The 21,212-nt window shown below is 36.3% G+C and overlaps 1 protein-coding gene across 11 annotated transcripts in view; it reads right to left on the bottom strand.

The window, feature by feature from the left end:
• Positions 1–238: 238 nt before the first annotated feature.
• The window catches only part of Heph (hephaestin), a 137,663-nt gene continuing 116,689 nt past the window's right edge, over positions 239–21,212 (bottom strand). For 8 of the 11 annotated variants that reach the window (XM_087203243.1, XM_087203244.1, XM_087203241.1 and 5 more), the window contains 6 exons: positions 9,800–9,906; positions 8,529–8,754; positions 5,754–5,893; positions 4,867–5,029; positions 1,945–1,989; positions 239–807 (listed from right to left, as the gene is read on the bottom strand). In XM_087203243.1, coding sequence (XP_087059369.1) covers positions 575–807; positions 1,945–1,989; positions 4,867–5,029; positions 5,754–5,893; positions 8,529–8,754; positions 9,800–9,906 — 914 coding nt within the window. In that variant the 3' untranslated portion in view covers positions 239–574. The remainder of the gene's footprint in view (positions 808–1,944; positions 1,990–4,866; positions 5,030–5,753; positions 5,894–8,528; positions 8,755–9,799; positions 9,907–21,212) is intronic. The other 3 variants (XM_087203242.1, XM_021250224.2, XM_087203245.1) reach the window with 2 other exon arrangements.

The following is a 21,212-nucleotide window of genomic DNA, read 5'->3' on the forward strand; positions in this document are numbered from 1 at the left end:
AGCAGTTCTAGCTACTAACAGCAGCAACAACCCATCCACTCACTTTTCCAGAATACTCCATTGCCAAAGAAACTCAAAATATAATTTAGATTCCTAATTCCCACCCTACCTCCAAATCAGCATCATGTCTATATTCTAAGTCTTTAGTTTAGTTGTGTGTTATCTTCATCAAATTGAACTTGCCTAGGTCCTGGGAAACAGTAGAAATCTAATTAATGAGATTTTTCTTAGATTCAACTTTGTGAGAAGGATCCATTTATAGAAATTTTCAAATCTTCCAAGAGTTGAGCATGATATAATTTAGCTGTTCAAATTTGTGTTATAGGATACCAGCAGGGACATTCTCAGTCCCAGATCCCAAAGTGAAGCAAAGAAACTACAGAAATAATGAGAACACATAATTTCCATATAAATAAATAAATGAAGAAATACCCAAATAATTTTGATTCTGGTCTTTGTCTCTCCACCACCCATGATCCTTTGACAATAGAGTCAGCTGTTAGTCATTGACACACTGGAAACCTTTGAGTACATTCTATTTGTGCTTCTTGGGGATACCTCCAGGCTCCGTTTATTACTGCTTGAGAGAAAGAAGTTTGAAGTTATCATCCAAGATTGATCTTCTGTTGCGTCGTAGCTTTCTTTGCCGATGCTGGTACCAGACCACACCACCAAGAGCCAGAGCAACAAGTAGGAGGATAATGCCCATGGCAATTAAAACAGAAGTTAGTATCTCAACATGTTTTATGGGGATCTGCATACCCAGCATCTTCATGTTGCCATCTCCAATGTCTCTTACGATTGCTGCTGAAATGAGGGGAGAGAAAAAATCAGTACCCAAGGATGGGGAGTACTCTAAAGTGTTACCACTTGCAGTCATCTCCTGGAGAAACAAGTCCATCCAAATAGGATGAGTTCACATTCTATCACTTACTGTTCTCATGACAATTCATTTTCTATTTCTTAGCTTCTCATGTAGAAAATTACTGGGATTTATTATACCAATAATTTTGAGGGTTGTTCCCCACTGAAGAACCTTTTTAACAAGTGAAAAATTATGAGGAATGTGTATATGTACACAAAATATATATATATGTATTCATGTAAATATACACATAAAATGTGTATGTATGCAGAAGCACATGTGTGTAGATACACAGGTACACATGTAAAGTTTTACTAGAGGTAAAATAATGACTGCTTAGGTTGAAGGAGATGAAGTCTGAGCCCAATTCACGGAAGCTTATTTCACCTCTCCCTAACTTCTCCAGGATGTACCCTAGTCCCTGATTAATAGTTCATAAGATACTAAAGCTTCTCCAAACATAGCCAAAAATCCCCAGAGTAAATGGATATTCTCTAATATCCTTTTTCACTAGCATAAATCTTTTGAAAATTTCCTAGTCCAGTTATAAATGGGATGGACAATTAAAGCACAATTTGGACCTAAGTTACAAAGAAAAATAATCTCTATTTTCTCAAATGGCAGAAATGGTTAATTTCAAAAGTTCAACTGTTTGGTATTCCATGGATGAAAGGGAAAGAGGCAAGAATAAAAGTAACTGTTGAAAACCATCTGGTCTTTGTTAACATTTTCTCTGTGGGAATTCATCTCTATAGTACAATTTTTTCATGCCTAACTCAGCAGGTCTTAGAGATTTCTTCTCCCTCACACATCAGGTAAGAGACTAAGATACTAGTCTCTAACTGGGGATGAGGTTGTTTCCCCTGACTCCAGAGGCTGGGAGTGGAAACCAGAGAGAATATATGTGCAGAGCAAAGTCAAACCTTGATTGCCTAGCTTCTGAAGTCTTGCAGAAATCTCAGGACACTAGCACCATTGTGCCCAGCTTTTATTCACGTGAGTCCCATTTGCTAGAGGGACCACACAAACACAGACACACACACACACACTCCACATGCAACTCCCCAGTCTGTACCTACCTTTTGCAGTCTCTTTGGTGATGGTAGTGACAGTGTTTAAGTATTCTGGTGGAAAAAGACAAGATGTTATTCCAGTTCTTTTTCCTACCAATCTATAGGTTCCCTGTGGGAGACTGGCATTGGTTTGGGAATTTCTTTTTGGTACATAGAAAGAAAATGAAGATACCTACTTTGCAGTCAAATTCCATATTAGTATTTTGATCTGATTCTGATTAGGGACACAGAATATGGACAAAATCACAGGCTCAGGAGGCTAAAATGTAAGTGACCTGTCTGCCTTTATTTACATGTTTCTTGATACCTCCTCTACGACCATTATTGTCTTTTTCTCACTGTTTCCCACTTTTTCTTTAATAAATCCCTTCTCTGTCAGATCTACTCTACACATCCAACCTCTTAGAATATTTCTTTCTCTCTTGCTTTAATGAGACTAAGCCCTTCTCTTAGGTCCTGCTTTTCATTTACACCCTCATAATACCTTGTTATTTTTCTTTTAGTAAAGCTCTATCTCTTTTGTGGCTCATATTATTTGACTAGAAAAATTTAAAAGCACTTCTTGCCATGGTTATCTAGTAGTTCCCTTCATTATTTCTCTTTATTTAGTCTTTAGTACCTATCTCAGTCTTCCTCAGTTCCCACCAAGAGCACTGACCCATTCAACACTCAAACCTCATAGTGTCTGGATCTCTTAACTCCAATGACTTACAATTTCACTCTAATTCTACTAATCACTCCCATGATCACATTGAACTTGTTATCCAGTATTTCTCTACCTCACAAATCCAAAAAATAACAATAACCTCCTATCATTTCTGTGCTATTACTCTATTACTTATTATTCTTTTTTCACTGAATCACTAGTTACTGAAACCTTCCACTCCTCCTAAAACTACCAGCTTCATCTGTCTTCTCTTCCTTTCCTAGAGAGGTCAGACTTCATGGTCTATCACTTCAATTACTAACTTACCAAGAATATTGCAATAATTTACTGAGACCACAGTAATTGTATTTCCCTTGTGTTTGTCTGATATGCTAAATACTTCCAGAGAAAAATCATGCAATCAGAAAGATCAGGTCCAACTTCAACTAAATCCTCAATGCTGCCTGGCAATAATTACTCTATTTTTCATCCACTAGAGTGGCTATTTTAAGCCTTTGCCCACTTTCCTCAAGTCCTTTACACTACCTCACTCTTGATTCTTTGTGCTCCATCACAGAAGAAACAGAGATCATGGGGCAAAAACTCTCTATCTGTCTGTCAAAATGCTTCCCCAAGCCTACACACTGATCCTTAGTTTTTCTGTCCTCTCTTCTTAGAGTAGAAGGATGACTTTCCTTCAGTCTTGCACTAATCTTTAATTTTAGCTCTGACTTTCATTTCCTGTTGTCTCATGAGGAACTTTGTTCCAACAATTAGTACTTTTTCCATGTCTGATTTCAACTCTTCCTTCTGATTGTCCTATTTACACATATGGGGTTAGAGCAGTATAAAATTAAACCACAATGAGATTTAAGCACATAAAAAGACAAATAGATTAAGATTTACATGTTGGCTCATTGTCATAGGGATATTTGAACTATTCTTACACATGAAAGTGCCTCAATGATATGTACTGGAGATGGTCTCTTTTATTTTGGATGACTCATATTTGACATGGCTCATATAACATTCAACCTGTTATCCTAAATCTTTAACACCTTGATGACATCAGTTTTGCTTTATCAACAGATAGAATACAACATCTGGGTAAAAGGGAATAATTTATAGCAGTAAGAGGAATTCACATTGTAGCATTCTGAGTTGCCAGAGAATGAAACTCTTCTAATGATACAGAAAATCAGGTACAATCATCTTTCTCTTTTCTCTCCCTCTCCCTCTCCCTCCCCCACCCTCTCTCATAAAGAGTGTAGTTGTATTCTCTAACCTGGTTTGTTAAATCTGTTTGAAAGAACAAAGACATTTTCCCACTCTCTAGTCCCTCTAATAAAAAGTCAGTATTTCATAACCTCAGAATATTCACTTCAATACCACTCCTTTTTCTAAAAATTATGGTAGTTTATAAAGCATAGGAGGAAAAAAATCTTTGATTTCTCTGTGACTCAAAAAGCACTGTCAGACTTCTTAGAAAAGAGATACCACTGAGAGCTAGACTTCGATCAAGAGGATCAAGAAGTGAAACATTTAACCCTTTAATGCTCAGAAGACACAAAATCCAACTCAGTCTACCTTTTTACAAACTCAGTGGAGAATAAAGGTAATTAGAATATAAATTGCCCAGCTATTATTCTTCCCTATAAAAATTTTAGGAGAAAACTTTCTTCCACCCATGGTTGCAACTCTGTCTGGCACAAGCAGTAATTAAAAGCCAATATCTGTTTATAACCTTTCATGGGATAGAAACAGCTGCCTTTTAAAACCCTTACTAAATACATCACTTAATAGGTAACCACTGGAATTATTTTTCTTCTCTTTAAAACAAAGGACTCACTAGGGAGTGAGGATGTGACTCGGCAGTAGAGCACATGTTTAGTATGTACAAAGACTTGGGTTTTATCCCCTGCACAAAAAAGAACCATTAGAATATTTCTTCAATGCTTCTATTACATTCTAAATAGTACAATTATATGTAAATTAAATTTATTTCGAAGGGTACAAATTTGCACTAGGCATTGAGCCCAACCAGTTTCAGGCTAGGTCAGCCTGAAACTCAACAGTTGTTAAAATAAATAGGAGAGATGTAGGCTTCAGAGCACAAATAGAGAAATGAGAAATATTGGTAGGGGGAATTCCTAGAGGGGGGGCTATGCTCTATATTAATACCTGGTTCTTCTTGGATCAGGAGAGGTGTAAAAAGCTTCTTGGTATTACCTGGTTTCTATAGACTACATAAAGATGATCCATTTTGGGGAATTAGGTCTTACCTTCTTGGGACAAGACAGTAAAGAGGGTCTCCATGCCAGCATGGACATGGTCAGCCACATGGCAGTGTATTAGCCATGTCCCAGAGTTGCTGGCCACCATCTCCACAACCTCAAAGGTCCCTGGAAACAGATCCAACACATCTGCCCGGTAGGTCTGTCCATTCTGCAAGATCATTTGGGGGTAGGGTAGAGGAAGTGAAGCACATAGCAAACATCTAGCTTTATAGGAACTGAAAGTCTATGATGTCCACTCAGGGGCATGGGATTCCTAGACCAGAGAGTGAGTTTTAGGGGCTCCAAATTAGTGTCTCCATATCTTTTCACACACTAAAATCTGGAGTATTTGGCTTAAGCCTTTACCTCTAGGAAGGAACACATATTTCCTTTAGAAATGAATTCAACTTAGTTTTTCCTCTTTGCCAATACTCTTATCACCACTTCTACATCTATAAGTCTCTATCGATACCTCCAACTCTTTTCCTAAGGCTACATGTTCTTCAAAATCTCCCTATTGTTCCATGTAGTTCCTTGAATTGAAATTCTTCTTAAAATGGATATTACACTTTCAGAGATTCTGGGATGTCACTCTGAAATGCCTTGCTCTTAGAATCACTGCTCATTGAGCCTCAAGTCCTTGACTGAGACAATGATGCTGATTCCTTCAATCCTCTTACTGCATAAATGAGTCATTCTCTTCCATGTTCAGAAGAGGAAGCCAAGACTGAGAGAGAAATGACTGAACTTGGTATATAGCCAGGCTACAATTTCCAGGTCAATTCTCCATATGCTAGACAGCTATTCTAACTCTTTGCTATTCTTTCCTTCTTCAATGATTAGAGGTACTCATTTAATCAACCCTAAGGGACTCAAACCTCTTTCCAGCTTACCTGATAGAGGAAGCTCTCTGCATGGAAATGGACAGTGTGTAGATCAACATTTTGGCCCATGGCCAGCATGTACCAGGCCACTCGTTCTCCTTGGTACATGGTAAGACCCCTGAGGTTGGCATAGAGCTTCCCATTGATGGCTGTGAAAGAAGAAAATACCACTTGCATCTCTCCCTTTGACTTACCTTTGCAACTACCCTAGGTCTGGCCCCTAACATCTCTATTGACAGCAATAGGCTCCTAAATTGCCTCATTACTATTCCATTTATCTTTCTCCAGTTTATCTTTTATGTTGATATTACCAGAGTTATCTCTTTAAATAACTAATTTGACCACGTCTTTCTGCCACTTAAAATGTTTCAACAGCTCCTTCTTCCAAGTCCATGATTCCATAGCTCAGCCAATGAGGTCTTTCAAAATATAGCCACACACCACTTTCCCAGAACTACCTCCCACTACCCAACACATTTATTCCAATTAGAATGATTTCACCACTATCTCCAAAATATTCCATGCATATTCATTGTGTTCTTTTGTATTTAAACTTCCTCCCAGAAGTCTTGTCTCTTTTTGTGTATCTTTTTTTAGTATATGTGCTGCTGAAGAGAGCACAAGGTTGAATTTTTTTTTTTTTGTACCAGCGATCGAACTTGGGACCTTGTACTTGCAAGGCAGGCAGCGGAACCACTGAGCTAAACCCCCGGCTTGGCCATCTTTTTTAAGCGCAAATCCTCCCCTCCCTTAAAAAAACTTTCTTGATCTTCTACCTCTTCTCCATATCCTTCATTCCTTACAGTTTCTTGCACCTCTGAGCTCCTCCGTACTATAAGCACAAATTATTGAAACATACCAAAAACTGCCTTCTAAATTTAGCTATCATTTAAAATATGGGAGCTCATATAACCAACTAAATAGAAAATCAATGTATATACTATAGTAGTATATACATATTCCTTGTATTTTTTCAGAAAAATCAACATACACCTAACCCTACAATAAATATTTTTAAACCTGTCACAGATATGTAATTAATGTTATTGATGCATGAGCCTCATCATCTTTCTCTTCCTAGGATGCATCCTGTGTTCCAAAGACACCAAAGTACTTATTTCTATTTTAATTCACACTGTCAGGACTTTGACCAGAACAATTTCCTCCCACTGCTTATGTTCTCACAGAGGCAAGGTAATTTCTACTTTATTCCTCAAGAGGGGAAATAATGTAAGGTACATTTATAGTCTCCTCTTCGACTATCTCCACTTAATTGTGAATCTGGTAGAATAAACTAAGCATGTTCAACTCAACCCCTTCTGGATTGTTTCCCTTTCTGATAAGCCTAGTCACAGAATGAGGTGCAAATTGATTGACTATTTCATTGTGGTTAAGATTGCTTATGTCAAGGGAAGAGATATTGTCCATCTAAATCAATGACAAAGTAGAAATCTATTACAAAGGAGTATCAGCAAACACATTTACTTGTAGAATTAAATTCAGCTATTCAATTAGCCATCCCAGTGATAAAGCTCACATTTGATCAGAAGCATCTTTCCCAGTTTAAGAATCAGAAAGGAAAGGGAAGAATGTTATTTATTTGCCCCCATATACCTGAAAATTGTTCATCTTTATATCTCTAGGGCTAGCATTCAGAAATTGCTCAAAAATACCTGTTAGGTGGATAGTAGGTAGACTGAAACCTGAAAAGTTTGGATGAATGGATGCATAAACAAAAAGATGAATGTGGGCATTAGTCAAACTCCTGCATTAGAAGGACCTAACTTTGCCCTCATTCCATTTTGTCCATTTATTTCTCTCATTTGACAGAAACCAGAAAGTGCACTTTGTGAATCATCTGTTCTAATATGAATCACTCATCTCTCCATCCAGGGGAAATAGCTAAAATCTGTAGGACAATGAGAGACTACTTCTGGGTTCCATTAGAGTTATTATCAAAGCTGTACCTCATTCTCAGATCAAAGAACTCTTAAACTAGAAGGGGTTATGACAGATCACTTCATACATTTCACAGCACTTAAGGGCTCCTTTTTATTTGTGACTTTCTCTTCTTTTTGAAAGGCTACCCAGATTGCTAGAGCAAAGGGCAGTTTTGAGGCACAATTTCTCCCTAAATCTATTCAAGAAGCAAGATATTCTTCCTTGTATCTGACACAAAGCCAGTATGTTACTTCATGAGGCCTTCTTCTCCAATTATTCATTTGTATGTTTATTTTTATGTTTATTTTTGTGTGTGTGTGTGGTGCTGGTGATTTAACCCAGGACCTCACATATGCTTGGCAATTACTGTACCACTGTGCTACAGTCCAGCCCCAATTATTCCACCTGTTAATTGAAATGCTATTTTAAAAACAGACAAGCTGTCTTTAATCTCTTGAGTAAGCAGATCCCATATTAGAATGGTGATGAAATGACATAATATGAAAGACTAAACTCAGAATTTTGAAGAAAAGATATATAGAGCAATATAAATGTCCATTTTTCTTCTCCAATATGTTAAAAATTTGTTTGTGTCACCATTGCAACTTTACAGAGTTAGCACACTGCTTTTTGAGCACCTGATCTAATCTGGACCACATATCTGCTTTGTTTTTATAAATATACAATAATAAGGATATTTCCAATTCATCCTTATTCTACTTCCAACCTTCCCATCATTTACAGAATTATGTTCCCGTAGGTAGTAATGTGTCTATCAGACACCCTCATTCAACCAATCAGTGAAGATTTCTTTGAAAAGGGGGTAGATTCTTTTCTACATACCATGCATTTTATTGCTCTCCAAGAAAGTTTTATTCTGTAGGTTAACAAAGCCTGGTTCTTGGGGTCCATAGGTTGCCACATTCTCCTCTAGATACCAAGACTGGTTCTCATCAAAGATCAAAAACAACAAGGCAAATTCCCGATCCACATCACTTCGTTCTCCATGGGACTCCAGGGTGCCTTTTCGGCAGATAGCCAAGGGTCCTACTAGACCACTGTACAGGTCCTGAAGAAAGAAGGAAGAGGGAACGAGAGAAAGGTGTAGTTGTCCCTGTGTGCCAGTGCTCTGCAAGGAATCAAATCACTGTGCCCCTCAGCACCTCATCATAATGGCTTACATTTATAAGTATCCTACTATTGTATGTTACTTGAATCAATTCTCACAATCATTTGGGACATAGATAACATGTCCTATCTAATCCGTGTTTTAGCTATGCTACCTATTAATTGATCCTCAAATTCACCAAGCACTTCCACAACCCAATGCTTTTTCATGCAGTTTCCTTTGCCTACAAGCCCTCCTCTTCTCTACTTCCTTTATTTAATGGCTTTCGAGCCCTGAGTACATGTAGCTTCCATTGCGATAAATTCTTGACTTTCCTCTTGCTCAACTAGTCCATCTTCTTTGAAAGTGGAAATGTATCTTAACATTTGTATCCTCCAAAGCATCAAGTGAAATGCACAAGATGTAGTAGATGATGAATGATTGCTTTGAGGATTGGGGGAAAAAGAATAATCAAGATATATTATGTACAGTTACAAATTCTCTATGATGACTGTGATGATTATGTATATCTAAAGGGCACTAATAAAATTAATTAAAAATTTAAAAGGAAAATTATGAATTAATTTCTGCTGTAGTAAAAATATGGTTGCTCATGGCTTACTATGAATGATTGGCGAGATAGTTAAACCCATTTTCCAGATGAGGAAGCAGAGACAGACTGACTTTTTAAAAGCCATTCCAAAGAGAAGTTAGAGCCAAATCTGGAACTAGAACCCCAATCTTACAGTAATCATTCTCAAGTTTTTTGAATGACATTATATTATCCTACGAGACCTAAAAAAGAAGAGACGAGGAAGAAAAATTTCCCTTCAATTTTTCTTCCTGACTATTGAAATGAGCCTAGCATTTGAGAAATTATCCCCAAACTCTAGGCTCCAGTGTCTTACAGGTGGGCTTCTTACTACATTTCTTTACTAGGTTATTTTTTGCCATATAGTTTGTCTGTTTCTGAGACCCACCTCCAGACAGCCAATCTTGTCTTTACCTTGATGGGATCCACTGCAGAATAATAGATCCAGGAAACACAGGCAGAATCATTTGGTCCAGGACCAGATCTCTCTGGAATGTTCCACTGGTAAGTGAGCACCTCACCTAGGAAGGGCAATAAGGGACCTCAAGTTGAATCAGGTCAGAAATTTCTCTCAGCATCTAGGTGTCCCTAAAAGGCTATGGTGGGTGAGACACAATACCTGACATCCACAAATTAAATGAGGAGAGGTTTACTTGGGCTCACAATTTGTAGAAACTTCTGTACATACTCCACTGGCTCAAAGACAAGGCAACATGGCAGAGGGGCATCACAGAAGACAAATAGCTCATGCCATGGCAGCAAGGAAGCAGAGAGGGATCAAGGAAGGAAGGGAGAAGAGATACTCTTTCAGGATATGACCATGCCTCCTGTCAACATCACATTTAGCTATAAACTTACACTGGACTAACCTACTGATGAGTATCATGCCCCCATGATCCAATTACCTCTTCAAAGGCCCAACTATAAGCACATGAAGTTTTGAGGGAGCATCAAGATATAAACCATAGAGGAATTCAACATGGCTGAAAAGAGGAGGAGTCACATTGGACCCACTCACAGAAAAATCACCTAAAAACACAGGTAATTGGAAGAAAAGGGGTGGACATACATCCTGATGCCAAAAGCAACCTGAAATAAGAGAGTAATAGATCAAATAAAACATAGGCTAGCAGCGCCTAGAAAGAATCACCATACTGGGAATTCCCCCAGAAACTGATGTACTAAAAAGGTGTGGCTAACTCAAACCACACAGGATAGATTTGGGAAAGAAAGCCTCTTATCTCTTTAGCCCCTCTCAGCACAAAGGACACCGCAGACTGGCAGCAGATTTAGCTGTCACTGTCAAACAGAGCCAACCAGAACTCTGCTCCCTCCCCAAGGAATGGGCTGCCAACCCTCCTCCCCACCCCCCTCCCTTTTTCTTTTCTCTGTCTTGCCACAATGCAGCTGAAAGGAGTGAGTTGCAATCAGTAACTTGAGAGAAAGATGCAGATCTGTAAGGGATTTTAGAAATTTTAGGCAAGGCAATTAATTAATCCCCTGGAGAGGAGATGAGAAATCCAGCAAAACCAAGCAGCACAGTCCCTCTCCAAGCACATGGGGACAGGGTAGAGAAATGCCAGTGGGGGTGAAACAGAGGAGGCTGTACAAAGACCAAGTGACCAAGGGGAGCCAAACATACAGAGGACTGAGATTAGCCCTATGCTGTCCCTGGCTGAGGGTCCCACAGCAATGACAGAGAAGCTTGAGTGGGCAGAGAGGGTCATCCAAAAAGTTTCTCGCTGAAGACCAGCCCCAACTCTCACAAGATCAAACTCTACCCCAGATTTGGTGGAGATACACAGCACAGTTCTGGAACACTACCTGCCTTGGACACTACAATAGAACTGAAGATTCCAGAGGAATTTTATTTTCATTTATTTATTTATTTGGTACTGGGGATCGAACTTGGGACCTTGAGCTTGCAAGGCAGGCTGCAGAACCACTGAGCTAAATTTTTATTTTCCTTCTTTGTTGGTTTTATTTCCTTTTTCTGTCCATTTTTTAAAAGTTTTTACCTTTATGTTAGTCTTGTTCTACTCATCCTCCTCTCTTTCCTCAACCATCTCACTTGAGGTTATGATATTTTCATGTGAGTGAAAATCATCTCTTATCTTTCTAATTCACTTTGATATTCTTATGCATTATCCTTCATGCTTTCTCTCCTGCCCTCTTCTCCAGTTCCCCAAACCTTGAGTGATCATCTGTTGTCCTCCAGTCTTGCCTCTATTACTCCTCCCTTCATTTATCTCTCTGTTTTGGCTCCTATCTGTCTTAAATCCCCCTCAAGGTAAAATCACCCCACTTAGGGGTAACTCACTGCATACAAACTCCTGGTTTATGTTGAAACTATAGATCTTACTCCTGTAGCTAAAGGTATCAAATTAATAGTTAGCACAATTTGTTAGTTGCTAGGCTGTGCTTGAAGCTGTTGCTATTGGTAATTGTACTACTTTAGCCAGGATGTTCTACTTATAATTAGTTGTTCTCCCATGTATGACAACACTGAGATTGCCTGGGGCCATAACTACCACTATAGTCCAGTATCAAAGGACTGGGTGCTGAGCCAAATAAATAGCAACTTCTGATCCTTAATAAATTAGGAAGGTAAGATCTTGGGACAGGCACAAAGACCAAGAATCATATATGCCCAGAAGACATCTCTGAAAAATAGACATTTCCTAGAGAAACCTTGATACTAGTGATAAAGCAATCTGCCATAAGAAATTTATAAGCATCAACACAGAAAATGAAATAAAATTTTAAAAACAGAAAATTACAAGATATAGAAGCAAAATGCAATCCCAGAACTCCAGCCCACCAAAGACAAGTCCAGAAGACAATGAGATTGAGGAAATCAGAAGTCACCCACCTGACTTTTCTGAGATGATAGAGGCAGAAGAACACAAATACATGAGATTATAGAGAAAATAATCTCTCAAGTAAAAGAAGAAATGATGATCAAAATGAAAAATATGCTCAATGAATCTAGAGTAGATACAGGTAAAAAAAGAGGAGATTAAGAAAATGATGGAAAACATGAATGTCCAACATAGGAAAGAAATGAAATTGATGAAACAGATTCAAACAAATATCAAAGAGATTAAAAATTCCATTCAAAGTATATGCAATAGATTAAATGAAGGCGAGGACAGAATTTTTGAACTAGAAGATAGGAATGCAGTTAATTACCATGAAAAGAAAACTACCTTAAAAATGGCAAGGGACCATAAAAAATCAATCCAACATTTGCAAGATGATGCAAAGAAGAAAATATTAGATTGACTGTGGTCAATGACAGAGTCAGAGATAGTGCAAAGGCCATACAAAGCCTGTTCAACGAAGTATTGGTAGAAAACTTCCTAAGCATGGAAAAGAATTTAATATCCAAATAAGTGAGGCATATAGAACTCCAAGGAGCCATGATCAAAATGAATCTACACCAAGGCATATAATTATCAAGATCCCAGAAATTCTCCACAAGAACAGAATATTCAAAGTTGTTAGAGAAAAGAAAAAAATCATCTACAAATAAAAATCTATCAGAATCACAGCAAGACTTCTCAACACAAGCCCTGAAGTCAAGGAGAGTTTGAAGTATTCCAGGTTCTGAAAGCAAACAACTTCCAACTTGGATTGCTGTGCCCTGCAAAACTATCTTTCAAATTCAATGGAGAAATAAGATACTTCCATGACAAAGAACAAATGAAGAAATTCATGACCACTCAACTAACTCTACAAAATGCTCTGAAGGATATTTTAGAAAGAGATAATGACGACCAAAACTCCAAGAGCATCAATAGAAAGAAGCCACCAGGCAGGGAAAGCAATTAAACAGATAGGAAAGACAAAGAACCAACAGCAGGACAATAACATGACAAGGATAAGCTAATATGTTTTAGATATAATCATCAATGTAAATAGCTTCAACTCACCAATGAAAAGAAACAAACTGGCAGAATGGATCAAGAAACAAGATCAACAATTTACTGCATACAGGAAACACATTTAATTCAAAAAGAAATTCATAGATTAAAAGTCAGGGATGGAAAACAGTACTCCATGAGACAGGAAGTTAGAAAAAAGCAGGGATAGCTATACTATTTATGGACAAAGTAGATTTCAAACCAAGACTTATTAAGAGAGACAAAGAAGGCCACTACATCCTTGTAAAGGGAACAATCCTAGAGCAAAAGATAAAAATCATAAATATATATGCACCAAATATCAGTGTACACAACTATGTAAAACAAATGTTAACAGACATGAAAAATCAAATAAGAACTAACACGATTGTAATGGGGGACCTCAATACCCCATTGTCACAAATAGATCAACTTGACAAAAAAGTCAACAAAGAAACATCAGAACTGAACCAAACCTGTGAACAAATGTACTTAGTGGATGTCTACAGAGTGTTCCACCCCACAACATCAGAATACACATTCTTCACAGCTGCACATTTGAGTATAATCAGAAGTGATACCCCACCCAATCAAAATACCATTAGCATACCTCACAGAACTAGAGAAAACATTCCTAATATTTATTTGAATTTAGAAGAGACCTTGAATAGCAAAAACATTTCTTGACAACAAAGGCAAGGCAAGTGGCATCACAGTCCCTGACATGAAATTATACTACCGTACTACTGTTATAAAAACAGTGTGGTACTGAGGAAAAAAATAAAATAGACCTGGGGATCAATGGAACAGATTAGAAGATGCAGAAACAACTCCAAACCCACTCAGCCACCTTATCTTTGACAAAGGGGACAAACATCTTCACTGGAAGAAAGATAGCCACTTTAATATGTGCTGCTGGAAAAATTGGCTTTCAAATGCTGATGATTAACCTAGACCCATATCTCTCACCATGTACTAAACTAAAATCAAAGTGGATCAAAGGACTAAATATTAAAACCAAAACACTAAATCTGCTGGGAGAATAGATAGGATGCTTGAGGATATAGGAGTAGGCAAAGACTTCAGGAACAAAACCCAAACCACACAGGAAATAATACAAAGAATCAACAACTAGGACCTCATCATATTAAAAAGCTTTTGCACAACGAGAAAAAAATCACCAATCCAGAGTGAAACGACAACCCACAGAGTGAGAAAAAAAATGAGCCTGCTGTTCCTCAAAGGACTAATATCTAGAACATACAAAGAATTGAAAAGAATCAATCCACTCAAATTTAAAGATTCAATTCAAAAATGGGCATCTAAAATGAATACACACTTCTCAGATGAAGTAGAAACAGCAAATAAATACATGAAAAAATGTTCAGCATCACTGGTCATTTGAGAGTTGCAAATTGAAACAACACTGAGATTCCATCTCACGCAGAAAAAATGGTTATTATCAAGAAATCAACCAACAACAAATGCTGGCAGAGCTGTTGGGAGAAAGGAACACTTCACTGTTGGTAGGAATCTAGACTCGTGCAACTTCTGTAGAAATCAGTGTGGAGATTCCTCAAAAAACTAGAATTATAGGTCCCATTTAACTTAGCTGTTCCCCTTCTGAGTATCTTCCCAAAAGAATGAAAAGCATCATACCCCAGTAATATATACACACCCATGTTTATAACGGCACAGTTTGTAATACATAAATCTTAGAAGCAACCCAAAAGCCCATCAACTGATGAATGGATAAAAAAGATGTGGGTTTTTTTTAAACACAATGGAGTTATATTCAGCCATAAACAGGGATAAGCTTGAGACATTTCTAGGTAAATGGATGCACCTTGAGAACATACTTTTAAGTGAAATAAATCGAACACACATGTAAATATCACATTATCTCTCTGTTGTGAGAAACTGAAAGTGAAAATAAAGACCAAAAAGAGTAAATATTGTGAAATAGGAAGAAATTCTTCAAAATTATACAAAATGTTAGATACTTTGTGAATACTTAAAATGTTTTATGTAAAAAAAGGTATATTATTATTAGGAAATAAACTGAGAAATTAGCAAATGAAAATGTATTCTTTTTAGAATATGAAATACAGTGTATTTACTATTGTTATTCTTTAATCATTTTTGTTATGGAAAATTATTTTTTCATAGAATGGCTTTTATATTTTCTTTATTAATATCTACTTATATTATATTAAAATAATTTTTAAAAAAATAATAGCACTTTGAGGATAATACAGATTGAAAAAATAGAACAATAGTTTATCAGATGTTATATTCTCAGTAGAGATACTATTTCTAATAGTACACATAAATATTTCAATTGCCTAAAATACCATATTGACAACTGACTGTGAAATCAATGCCTGTTGAAAGAATCTAGCAAACTCTTTCTGTGAAAGTCATCATTTTCTGCACATATTTTAAGATACTGTGTCACAGAAACTTGTGTCTGGTACTCACAAAGTTTCAATGGATATGGATTTTATGTCAAAAGAAAATAGGAGTGATGTCACTGACATGTAATAGAATTATGTCTTGTTAGCAAGAAAAGTAAGGATAAAATGAAAATGATTTTTGACATAAGTAAAATAAATTCACTTCTGTTTATAGTTCAACTTGGCCAAATATATGAGAGTGCACTCTAATTTAAATGTAATTGTCTTGTATATTTTTGTCTGTCTTTCTTTAAATGTGTGTTAATAACTCATTAAAGCACCTACAGCTGTTTCTTTTAAGAAAAAAATACTTTTGAGCTCAACAATTTCTTTTTTGCTTTTGGTTCTTTTTGAGATTTCCATGGAAAGATGGTTTATATAGGTTTTCAGGGCAGCCAAACTTATTTAAAACATTAACAGATGAGAACTGATAGTCTCAATGCTTAAATAGGACTTACAAATAAAAGCCCTAGAGTTTGATAACATAAAGATTATATATGACTTAGTTTAATGTGTATGTTTCTGTGTGTTAACTTCTAAGTATGCATTATTCTCCAAAAGCTCTACTAAATTGTCTTATAGGGTCAAGGATTTAGCTCAGTGGTTTCGCCACCTGCCTTGCAAGTGCAAGGTCCTGAGTTCAATCCCCAGTACCAAAAAAAAAATAAAAATAAAAAAATAAATTGTCTTATAGATAAAAGCTCATGACATTATCTAAAATGCTGAACACCCTACACTGACCCTTCTCAGCTCAAAGTAGCTAGATTGAAACTTCACCCACTGTCCCCTAACTGTAGTTAGGGATAGCTTTTTACGGGGGGGGGCATATTATAAGCAGCTAGGTTAGATAAAAATTAATCTAACCCCAGAAAGGGACTGGGTACTCAAGGAAGTCAACAGAGAAAAAGACATCAGAATTGTGATTGGCCAGACCTACTTGCCTCCCTAAGGGAAAAGCAGTAACTTGGAATTGTACTATAATTACCACAACCTGGTCCAGGAAGTCCAGATAGGCATCAGTCACCCAGGTGGGGGACCAGAGCATCCAGACCCATCCCCTCCCAAAATGCCTTTGTTCTTTCCATGTACCCTTTTATGTGACCTGCTTCCCTATTGGATCAATATTAGCTAAGTGACTATACTTGGAATCTGTTTTTTATATTTTATATATGCTTGAAATCTTATTGGTTGATTATAATTTAACCCACATTGTGCTCACCTCATGATTTTGCTCTATAAAACATTCTGAGAGAAATAACCCCAGAGGTAACCCAGTTTTGGTACCCCTCCTAGCGCACAGCAGCTATCACTCAAAAAATCTTTCCTACTCTTAGCCCCTGTTGTTCTTTAGAATTCATTCTTTGATTTTGGGGGACACAAATTCAGCTTATCTGACATCCAGCAAGTTGAGGGTTACATTTATCCTACATCAATAATACCAGTACAAAGACCAGAACTTATGAAACATAATGAAAGCCATTTTAAGAAAGAAGTTTATACTTGTGAATGCCCATATCAGAAAAAAAATCCTTCCCAAATAAATAAGTTAATAATTCACCTCAAGGTCCTAGAAAAACAAGAACAATCCAAATCCAAAACTAGTGTGAAGAGGGAAATTATAAAGACAAGAGCAGAAATTAATGAATTTGAGAATAAAAATTAAAAATAATTAATGAGTCAAAGAGCGGTTATTTGAAAGGGTAAATAAGACTGACAAACCCTTAGTCAAATTTTCCCAAAAAGTAAAGACCCATGTCAATGCAATTACAAATAAAAACAATAAAATCACAATGGACATCACAAAAATTCAGACGATTTTAACAATTTTGAAAATATGTACTCAAAATGGAGAATCTAGAAGGAAAGGACAAATTTTCGGACACATATGAATGACTGAAACTGAACAAAGAAAGTATAAAAACTTTGAACAGTCCAATAGCAAGCAATAAATTTGAAGCAGTAATAATCAACTTACCAACTATAAAAGAGCCCTGAACCCAATGGATTCACAGTAGAACTTCAGGGAGATTTAATGCCAATACTTCTCAATGAACTAATTTACAATGAAATTGTAAAGGAAGGACTACTGCCAAACTCATTCAAGGAAGCTATCATTACCCTGATGCTAAAACTAGACAAGGATTTAACAACAACAACAACAACAACAAAAACTATGAGCCACTCTCTTTAATGAATATAGATGCAATCAATATCTTCAACGAATGACTGACAAATAGAATGCAACAACTCATTAAAAACACATACATTATGATCAAGTTGGCTTCTCCCCAGCATGAAAGGATGTTTCAACATATGTCACTCAATAAATTTACTATATCATATAAACAGCAGCAAGGACAAAAATCACATGATCATCTTAATAGACCACGAAAAAAGTCTTTAACAAAAGTCAACATCCATTCATAATAAAAACCCTGAAGAAACTAAGCATAAAAGGACTTTGAAAAAAGCCATTTATGAAAAACCTATTGCTAATATCACACTAAAATAAGGAAAACTGAAAAGTTTTCCTCTAAAATCAGAAACAAAAAAGGGTGTCCATTCTCATCATTTCTGTTCAACATATCACTCGAAAATTAAGACTGAGCAATTAAGCAAGGGAGAAATAAAAAAGATAGAAACAAGAAAGGAAGAGGTCATATTATCCACACTTATAGGAGACATGATCCTTTCCATAGGAGACCCAAAAATTCCACAAAAATATTCCTACAATTAATTAAAAATTCAGCACAGGATACAAAATCAACACAAAAAATTTAATAGAATTCCTGTATAGCAACAATGAATCAAATAAAAAATACCATTTTTAATAGCTTCAAAAATGTAAATAATCTAGAAATTAACCTATCCAAGGAAATGAAAGATCTCCTATAGAGATAATGTAAACTACAGTACTCTGAAGCAAGAGATCAAAGTGGATATCAGAAAATGGAAACACATCTACTGTTCATGGATAACCAGAACCAATGCTGTCAAAATGGCTATATTCCTAATAAATATTTAGTGCAATCCCAATAAAAACACCAACAACATTCTTTATAGAACTAGGATAAAACAAGACAAAAAATATTTATTTGGAACCAGAAGAGAACCAGAAGGCAAAAGCAATCCTGGGCAACAAGGGCAAAGCAGGAGGTATAACAATCTCAGATTTGAAGTTATATTACAAGACTATAGTGATAAAATCAGCATGGTAGTGGCATAAAACAGACATATGGATCAAGGGAAGAGAGTAGAGAATGCAGAAACCACTCCAGCCACATTCAGCCATCTGATCTTTGACAAAGGGACCAAAAACATATTCTTGAGAAAATATAGTTTCTTTAGCAAATGGTGCTGGGAAAACTGGCTAAACACATGCAGAAGACTGATTCTAGACTCATATCTCTCACCATGTACTAAAATAGAACTGAAATGAATCAAAGATCTAAATGTTAAAACAGGAACACTTAATCTGCTGGAAAAAAATGGGTAAAATTCTTGAAGACATAGGCATACACAAAGACTTTTTGAACATAAACTCTATTGCAGATGAAATAATATAGTGAATCAACAAATGGTATCATATCAAATTAAAAGCTTCTGCACAATAAAGGAAACAATCAACAAAGTGAAAAGAAAACTTAAAGCAGTGGAAAAAATTGCCAGCTATTTCTTGGACAGAGGACTAATATCTAGACTATATAAATAATTTTTAAAAATAGGCTACCAAAAAAAGAGCCAATCAAAAAAGGAGCAATTGACATGAATATACACTTCTCAGAAGAAGTATATATGGCTAATAAGCACATTGAAAAATGTTCATCATATTTGGCCATTAGAGAAATGCAAATTAAAACAACATTGAGATTTCATCTTACTCCAGAATGAATGGCTACCAACAAGAACTCTAAAAACAAATGGTAACCAGTCTGGGGTGGGGGGGGCAAAAGTATTTTACATTGTTGCTGGGAATGCAAACTGGTACAACCACTATGAAAATCATTATGGGAATTCCTAAAAAAAAAAAAAAAAAAACTAAAATTAGAAATTCAATCCAACCTAAGATTTCCCCTTCTATGTATCTTCCTGAAAGAGCTAAAGATATCATATTGCAGTAATATCTAATAGACATTTATAACATCACAACTCATAATAGCTAAATCTTGAAAATGGATTATATACCCATCAGCCAATGAATGATAAAGAAAATGTGGCAAATATGTACAATAGAATACTACTCCACCATAAAATATGATAAATTTGAGTCATTTGTAGGAAAGTTGATGTACCTTGGAGCATAATGCTAATTGAAATCATCAGATACATAGGTTAAATATCATACAGTTTCTCTTTAATATGAAACCCAAAGTATAAATAATGTGAAGAACAAAGTAAAAGACGGAAAACCGAGAGGTAATCCTTTTGCATATGGGAAGAAGATTTAGAGATAGAGGGAGAGGGGAAGGAAGAGGAGGGAAAGGGAAGTAAAAATGATTAAGATTATATATATATATATATATATACTAATTCCCCATAATAAATGAATTCATGATATACTTCAAACATGTACTAATAAAAAAAAGTCAATAGAGGTCCAGAATGGTGGTGCATCCCTGTAATCCCAGCTCATCAGGAAACTGATATGGGCAGATTATAAATTCAAGATCAAGTTGTAGCCCTGTCTTAAAATAAAATTTTAGATAAAACTATTGATGTAGTTTGCTGGTAGAATACTTGCAAAGCATCTGTGATCCCCTGGGTTCAATACTCAGTATGAAAAAAAAAAAAGACCAAAGACCAAGAGACAATTATGTGTCTTTATGTGTCTATCCTGCCCTCATGCCTCATTTCTCAAAGCTTAAACCAAACCACTATGCTCCCTTATAACCACCCCAAAATATGCAAATGTTTGATATCCTGATGATATCACCAGAAACTTCCTCTTTTAGTTCATGATACCTCTTTATCCTAATCCAGGCCTCTTTTTCCACTTCACTTACACCTGTTTTATCTGTCTCCCATTGCACATTGGCCCTTGAACTTTAGAATCTAGCTTTGACAACTGAATGGATAGAACTGACAATGTCTGACCCCTCTCATCTTCACTGAAAGTGAGGTACCTCACCTCATTCCTTTATTTATTTTTTCTTTGCTTCCAAGTACTTCTTTATTTTTTGTGCTTCAAGCTAAGAAATTAACTATATGAGGCTTATGAGCTACCTTCTGTAACGTCAAGCACCCATCTCTTCATCAAGAAAAAGTAGCTAAAACTTATGAGCCAATGAGACACTATGTGTCTAACTCTATGAAAGTAATTTACAGCTATGGTTTGATTATAGACTGAGGACATGTTGTTAGTATTTTGAGGGATTAGAAGCTAATTAAAGCACATGAGTTCCAATACAATTCCCTTCTGGCACTTCCCACACTGGACTGCCTTCCAATCTACAATAGGACCTTCTA

This window comes from Heterocephalus glaber, unplaced genomic scaffold (genome assembly GCF_053883595.1).
Source record: "Heterocephalus glaber isolate CG9 unplaced genomic scaffold, H.glaber_assembly_v1.0 deba00001790, whole genome shotgun sequence".
NCBI lineage: Eukaryota > Metazoa > Chordata > Mammalia > Rodentia > Bathyergidae > Heterocephalus > Heterocephalus glaber.